We start from the raw sequence: 7,369 nt of genomic DNA on the forward strand, positions 1-7,369 counted from the left end.
AGGGACTGTTATTGGACTCTATATCTTATTTGGATAAACTCTCTATAAATTTCGATCATATCCAATCACAATAACAAATCTTATAAATAGGGCTACAATCTACGTTTGACAAGTATGCTCAATATGGCTTCAAGACTACGATTTTGGGTGTGTTTCCAAATAGTTTTAGTACTTTTGGGGTCATGTAATTGTAAAGAGAAATCAGCAATAGGAGATCCAGGAATGAAAAGGGATAATTTAAGAGTGGCAATAGAGGCATGGAATCAATGCAATGAGGTACATGAAGAGGCTCCAAACATGGGAAGTCCAAGGCAAGCTGATTGTTTTGATGTCCAAAATTCTAAATCCAAAAGTAAGCCATTCTTCATTCCTAGTTTATTCACTTAGGTGGAAATAATATTTATAAAATTTGTTGAAGTAACACTTTGTCATTAGCACTATAAGTTAAATTTTCTGTGATAATCATATGCTGATTCTGATTTACTAAATTCATTTAATGAAAAAGTTGATCTATTTTTGTAAACAATTAGTTTGTGCAAACTTATACACATTTGGTGTTTACGTCAACCCATACTATTATGGTTAAGTAATAAATTAAGATGAGAGCGTATTAATTAGTATGATTCAGTGATAACCATGTTTGCAAAGACACGTAACATGTATTTGTTGGATTGATACAAATATTTTTTACCATCAAAAGACTTTTTTTTCAAAACTAGAATTAGTGTTACTAAGGAGTCAATTACTTCACCAAAAAATATAGGCTTGTACTCGTTCATGTATCCACTACATTGTTACATCAATAATAACAACAAACTCAATGTAATCTCACAATTTCGGTTTGGGAAGGATAGTATGTATGAAAAACTTACTCCTATCTTGTGAAGGTAGAGCTGTTTCCGATAGACACTCGGCTCAAGGACAGCATAGTATCGCTATATTGTTGTAAAGAGATTATATACACTTACTAAAACCTCTAATCTTTTGTTGTCTTCTATTGCAAGTTATCATGCTTTTGTTTCTCTGTAAAAGAAGAGAATATAGTAACCATAAAAATATTGTTTTGCAGTGAAGCTGGTTCACTTGGTGAACGATTATGATAACAAGCTGAGCATAAATGATGCCAAAAACCTAGGACTAGAGAATCTGGACGTGAATAAATATGCAGCCTGGAAAGAATTGTTCTTGGGATCCAAATGCCAAGTTCAAGATGATCCAAAGCCATGGAATTTCTGGATGATTATGCTCAAGAGTGGTAACATGGACACTACAGCTGCTATTTGCCCCAAAAATGGCAAACCATCTCAACCATTTCCACCCGAGTCGCGCTTTCCATGTTTTGGCAAAGGTTGCATGAACATGCCTAAGATATACCATGACTACACCGCATTACATAGCCATAAGCACATTGTAAAGCAGAGAAAATTGAAGGGAAGTTTTCATGGGACATGGGATTTGGATGCTGATATTTACAAGGCAGAAACTCAAAATGATACTTCCTTTTTCTCAGTTACTTGGCATAAGCAACTTGGAAAAGGAAGCTGGAAATTTCATCATATCTTGAAAACTTCATCAAAGTACCCTTGGTTGATGCTTTACTTGAGGTCAGATGCAACCACTGGAGTTTCTGGTGGATATCATTATGAAACAAGAGGCATGTCAAAAATAGTAGGTTTCTCTTCCAAATCTTTGCATTCTTGAAATTTTCATTACTATTATGTTCTTGTTATACATACAATGTCTTGAAAGAATGAAAAAGATCAATCAATATACGTGATACCACATAGTTGGGGTTAAGTTTTAGCCATGTTAGCGCATTTACTTTAGCTCCAAATTGCTTATATTTTTTTGATTTGTCATACATTTATATGCCAATAGAAAATATAGAAGCAGAGGTTGGAATTAAGACATAATTGTTGTTGTTCTATTCTTGTTATTACATTCTTATATATTCTGGTCTGCTGATATGGAATTAGGTTCCAAAGTCACCAAATTTCAAAGTGAAGTTCACTTTGGATGTGAAAAGAGGAGGTGGTCCAAGTAGCCAATTTTATCTAATGGACATAGGCAGCTGCTGGAAGAACAATGGACAGCCTTGTGATGGGGATGTTACCACAGACGTAACGCGATACAGTGAAATGATCATTAATCCTGATACTGAAGCATGGTGCAACCCCACAAATAATTTAAGGCTGTGTCCACCTTACCATACTTTTGCAAATGGAACACGCGTTCATCGGACTGATAAGGCAAGATTTCCTTATGATGCTTATCATGTGTATTGCTCCCCGGGGAATGCAAAGTATCTTGAAGAACCATTCAACTATTGTGATGAATATAGCAATCCTCAAGCTCAGGAAATACTTCAAATTCTGCCTCACCCTGTTTGGGGAGAATATGGATATCCAACTAAGAAAGGGGAAGGATGGATAGGGGATCCAAGAACTTGGGAACTTGATGTTGGCAGACTCTCACAATCACTTTACTTCTATCAGGTACTATAAGTCTTGGAACAAAATATATGTATTAAACCCCTTATACAGGATGAATCATTTCATAACTTGATATTTTCTTGGTGATATTGCAGGATCCTGGCACAAAACCTGTTAAAAGGCATTGGCCATCTGTTGATTTGGGTACTGAGATATATGTTAGTGGAAATCAAGTTGCTGAGTGGATCGTTAGCGACTTCGATATCATTGTGACAGATGAATAGTTTCACTTTGGTTAGGAATAGTGTGTAGTTTTGTTGCTTGTTTCACTCTTAGAACTTTAGTAGAACTCTGTAAGGATTCGATATTCTTTTGTTTATGTTTATATCAATGAATTAAGGCATACCGGCAAGTGTTGTAGCTTGATCATCTATGAAAGAATTGACGCATTACCAGATATAAGCTGAAATTCATGCAGTAATGGGAAGGTCAGACTAAAATTGCTTGAATGCTTAGTGAAGAAGGGGCCATTACATTTCAATTATTGTAGTCAAAGTACATATTACTATCATTCTATAAAGGAATTGAAACAGTAAAAATCAAACACTGGAATGACTAAGTGGACCATGATGAATGTCACAGTTCTTAGACCTTCAGACGGTCCGTCGAGACATAAATATAGTATGTTTTAAGAAACTATTAATCCATAATATGATATCTATGCGAAAAGACAGTTAATACAGAGAGCAAGTTATTAATGAAGAAGAAATAAATTTGTTATATCAAGAGATTAGATTATCTCTTATCCCACACTCTCTTTCAGAAAAAATAAATTTGTTATATCTAGAAAAAATACAAACACATCTCTCTAAAGAGATTAGATTATCTCTTATCCCACACTCTCTTTTAGATCCGAAAAGGGTCCTAAGATTCTTGTATTTGGATCCGAAAAGGGTCCTAAGATTCTTGTATTTGTCTATCATTCATCTTTATCTAATGAAAGAGGATCCGCCTCACTCAAGATTGGGTGAATCTTCTCCTTTATTTACATTTTGCCATTTAATGTTATTTAATGCATCGTCTTTTTTCATACTATCAGATTCGGCCATAATTACTGCCAGCATTTATACTCAACTATATTTTTTTATACATGTTATCCATCTCAGATATAGAATTAATTATCCTTAACTAGGATTTACCCTCTATCTTCTTATTTAGTTAGTTTAACAAAATGTCTCAAACAGGAGTCATGTCAATTAGGCAGAAGTAGATATTCATATATGCAGTAGATGTGGAAGAAGGAAGTCGGGAAGAATCGTTACTTCTTTCATGTCAGAAATACACATGGATTATGCTTTACCTAAGATTGGATGGACTATCTGGTGGATTGTGGATGTTCCATTAAAGAAGGGAACGATCCAGGAACTAGGATATTTCATGTTCATGAAGATTCCTGGTTCGAATCCTAGCTACAGTGCTCAGCGTCAGCTAATCCTTTCCAACTTTGATTGGCAGATTTACCCGGTAACTGGAAATAAGATTATGGCATATAATAGTAAGATGAACATGTCAGGTCCTAATCCTAGCTACAACACTCTGTGTAATCACATTTTTATTCCAACCTTGGTGGATAGGTTTATCCAATAATTGTGATTATAGGCTGTAGAATATTGTCTCATAGATTAATTAGTCAAGGAGCACTTAGGCCTCATTTATTTTTATTAAGATTAAGAGGTCTGAATCTGAACACACGTCTGAATATGAAAAAGTGTATTAAGATTCAGACGTCTGAATCTGAATACGCAACTGAATAATTAATATACTATCTCTGAATCTGAACACTGAATGATTAAGACTGTTTGTTTTTAGTATCTGAATATGTGCAATTTATCTATATTTAAACATAACATATATAAAATTCAAATAAAATAGTTAATTAACATTATTTCAAATTCTAATGTTCACACATTAAAAACATATTTCTAATAACAAAAATATAAAACTATCAAGCATTTCCTCTTCCTTGCATTAGCTGAAGTGCAATTTCTTCACGCATATTGTTCATAAATTGAGAATCTTCAGTTGTCCAGCTAGGTCCATTTGTTTCATCCAATACTTGTTCGTGTTCTCCTTCTTCCTCAAATATTATTTGAGGCAAATCATATTGATTAAACATGTCATCATTTAGTCGCTCTTTTCTGATAAAATTATGAACTGCAAAACATGCAATAACAACATCTCTTTGGACATCAATAGAATTTGGAGCCATCTTGTCCAATATTGGGAATCTTGCTTTTAAAACTCCATAAGCACGTTCAATAACATTTCTGAGTCGTGCATGAGCATGGTTAAATTTTTCCTCCTTATTTATGGCCCGTCTACGATGATAATCTCCTAACCAATATCGAATATTACGATATGGTGCTAGAAATCCTCGAGTATTAGGATATGCTGCATCACATAAATAGTACTTATCTGTCATCAAAAGAAAAAGTTAAATGAATATAATAAACATCTAACTTATTATTTCAGAATAGTTTAAAAAGTTGTATCACTTACTAGAAGGAGGAAATGGAAAGCCATTATCTGGATTAGATGTGATCTCTGTTAGAACACGTGCATCATGTGCTACCCCTTCCCATCCAGCATAAACATAAGTGAAGACCATGTTAAAATCACATATAGCTAAAACATTCTGATAACATTTACCCTTTCCTCTTCCTCTGTAAATAATTTGTTGATTAGCTGGAATAACTGTATGTACTAGTGTCCCGTCGAGTGCACCTATTGCTCCCTGCAAATAAAAATAATAATTTTATGTTAATAGTTATGAATTTTTTTCTTACGGAGTTATATAATAATTTTATAGCACATAATACCTTAAAATATTTTCGTAATTTTTTATGAGCACCAGAAATTTGTGGATTTGAATCAGAGGTTGTAGATGATATCATCTCTTTTGCAAATAACATCATTGCTTCAAGAACCTCATGAAAATATTTGTGAACCGTTTGCGAAGAATGTTGAAATCTTCTCTTCATAACCACAAAACGCTCATTATGACCTATAATGGTCAGAAATATTGCTATCTTTTCTTCGATGGAAAGATGTTTGCTATCTATGAGCCATCCTTTATGTCTAAAATGCTGACATAGCCGAACATATGCTTCACGAGACATGCGCATCAGTTCTAAACACTGTCTACTAGAGCAGGACAACAATTCTTGTGTGTACTTTTCACCAAATAAAGATGAAGTTAAATCTTTATTTCTTTGGATATTCTTGAGTCTAAAATGATTTTTACACCAATACAAGATCATCAACGCTAATACTTGATCCTCAATGTCCATGTCTAAACTGTTGTAACAAAGAGAATGTGTAATACACAATAGTAAGCATACCACATCATGTATTTGAAAAATATTTAAAAGTTACATGATCAAAATAAATTAATTAATAAACAATACCACGCACATCAAACATACTTCAAATAAGACATTTCAAAAAGGTATATCACAGATTGAAAATATTCCACGAGCATAATATAATATTAAAAAATTAAACAAGTATAATCGATAATAGTTGGAAAAACCAAAGAAGGTTTCATATTATTAACGTCTAATTAATAATCTAGCTAATTAGCAAAATCAAATAAGCCCCATTTTTTTTTCCCATGGCCTTAATCCAATTCTCTAATTTGTCGACCTCGGTAATGTTCATCCATGCTTTCCTGTAGCTGTCACCTTCACAAAGTATACTAACAGTTGCACTGTATAATGGTTCTTCTCATCCAAGTTCTTCTAGTTTTACCATGCACTCTTCAACGTCAGGCCCGCTATTTTTTTTAATCAATAACTCTAATGCATTACTCATCTTCTCTTCAATGTCCAATTGAGATGATGCGATTTTTTTTTCCTTTCCCAAAGGTTTCTTTTCAATTGGAACTGAAGACTGAGATGGATAATCAGTAGGAAATTACCAACTAGATCTTCGATGCTATCAAGTGTATCTACATCTATAGTAGTAGCTACAGAAGAGACACCAGGGCGGGGATATGTACGGCTTGGACTCCAACCATGAATTCCTGTTGCTGTAGAACCCTCAAAAAATTTTGTACAAAGATCCGGGAATGGTAGAGGCGAGGTCTTCAATGCCTTTGCTTTTGGATGAGCCTATAATAAAGAGATTTTTAATATGCATGTCAATCTTTTTTCTTTATAGAAAAGAAAAAAGGAAAAATTAAATTACTAGATAATGAACTAACCTTTATGTACTCATCTCACTCACTATTAGACATTAGAATGGTATTGGTTGTTGGGTCATAAATATTGCCGGTCTTTTTGGTTATTGGCAACCAAGCTTGATACTTTTCTTTTAGATAATCATAATGATTCTTCATCTGCTTTTGTGTGACACTAAAGCCATGAGAAGTCTCCAACACTAGTCTAACTTTGTTCCATGAATCTGCCTTTAAACTACTTCTAAGTCTCCCGTTTAAGAATATTTCTTGAATACAACTTTCTAAAAAGGTTTTTATTACATTCATATTTTTCCAACTTGCTCTTGAATTTTCACTAGATTGTTCCATAGCTGAAATATTAAATGGTAATGATTATAGAAAATGAACTGATGAGGCAAAATGAAGATATTATCAGCTTAACAGACTTTATCTTTTTTTCTCCAACACAAAAGATCTGATTATTACTTATGCCAGAGGTAAGGAAAGGTGTTCTCATATAAAATAAAAATATTAAGCAGAAGTAACTTGACAAAAGGCCCTCTGGCATAATATTGTTGACAAAGTCAGGGAGTAATGGACAAGCAATATAAAAAATTACCAGGACCTGCATATTCAGATGCTACCTGCTAGACCTTTGAGCGTGCAAATAAGGATTTCATTGATCCAGATTACCAACACACACACACACACACCCCCC

General features: G+C 33.8%; 2 protein-coding genes across 2 annotated transcripts; one reads left to right on the forward strand and one right to left on the reverse strand.

Moving 5' to 3' along the window:
• Positions 45 to 2,881, forward strand: LOC109228857. The gene is made up of 4 exons (XM_019394097.1): positions 45 to 352; positions 1,070 to 1,668; positions 1,977 to 2,495; positions 2,588 to 2,881. Exons 1-4 carry the CDS (start codon positions 115 to 117, stop codon positions 2,714 to 2,716), a joined length of 1,485 nt encoding a protein of 494 aa, XP_019249642.1. The 5' UTR covers positions 45 to 114; the 3' UTR covers positions 2,717 to 2,881.
• On the reverse strand, positions 4,438 to 5,617 carry LOC109229919. Its single transcript, XM_019395464.1, has 3 exons — positions 5,312 to 5,617; positions 4,992 to 5,226; positions 4,438 to 4,907 (listed from the first exon to the last, which is right to left on the reverse strand). Exons 1-3 carry the CDS (start codon positions 5,615 to 5,617, stop codon positions 4,438 to 4,440), a joined length of 1,011 nt encoding a protein of 336 aa, XP_019251009.1.

Source organism: Nicotiana attenuata, chromosome 7, assembly GCF_001879085.1.
Source record: "Nicotiana attenuata strain UT chromosome 7, NIATTr2, whole genome shotgun sequence".
In the NCBI taxonomy this organism is placed as follows: Eukaryota; Viridiplantae; Streptophyta; class Magnoliopsida; order Solanales; family Solanaceae; genus Nicotiana; species Nicotiana attenuata.

Bases quoted from the DNA above. Each gene is read 5' to 3' on its own strand.
- LOC109229919 (XM_019395464.1), bottom strand. From the start codon at position 5,617: ATGCGCATGTCTCGTGAAGCATATGTTCGGCTATGTCAGCATTTTAGA. The intron at 5,227-5,311 runs GTATTATGTGCT...TTTTATTTGCAG, and splicing joins AATTACGAAAATATTTTAAG to GGAGCAATAGGTGCACTCGA. The intron at 4,908-4,991 runs GTAAGTGATACA...TTTTGATGACAG, and splicing joins CTTTCCATTTCCTCCTTCTA to ATAAGTACTATTTATGTGAT.
- LOC109228857 (XM_019394097.1), top strand. From the start codon at position 115: ATGCTCAATATGGCTTCAAGACTACGATTTTGGGTGTGTTTCCAAATA. The intron at 353-1,069 runs GTAAGCCATTCT...ATTGTTTTGCAG, and splicing joins CCAAAATTCTAAATCCAAAA to TGAAGCTGGTTCACTTGGTG. The intron at 1,669-1,976 runs GTAGGTTTCTCT...ATATGGAATTAG, and splicing joins CAAGAGGCATGTCAAAAATA to GTTCCAAAGTCACCAAATTT.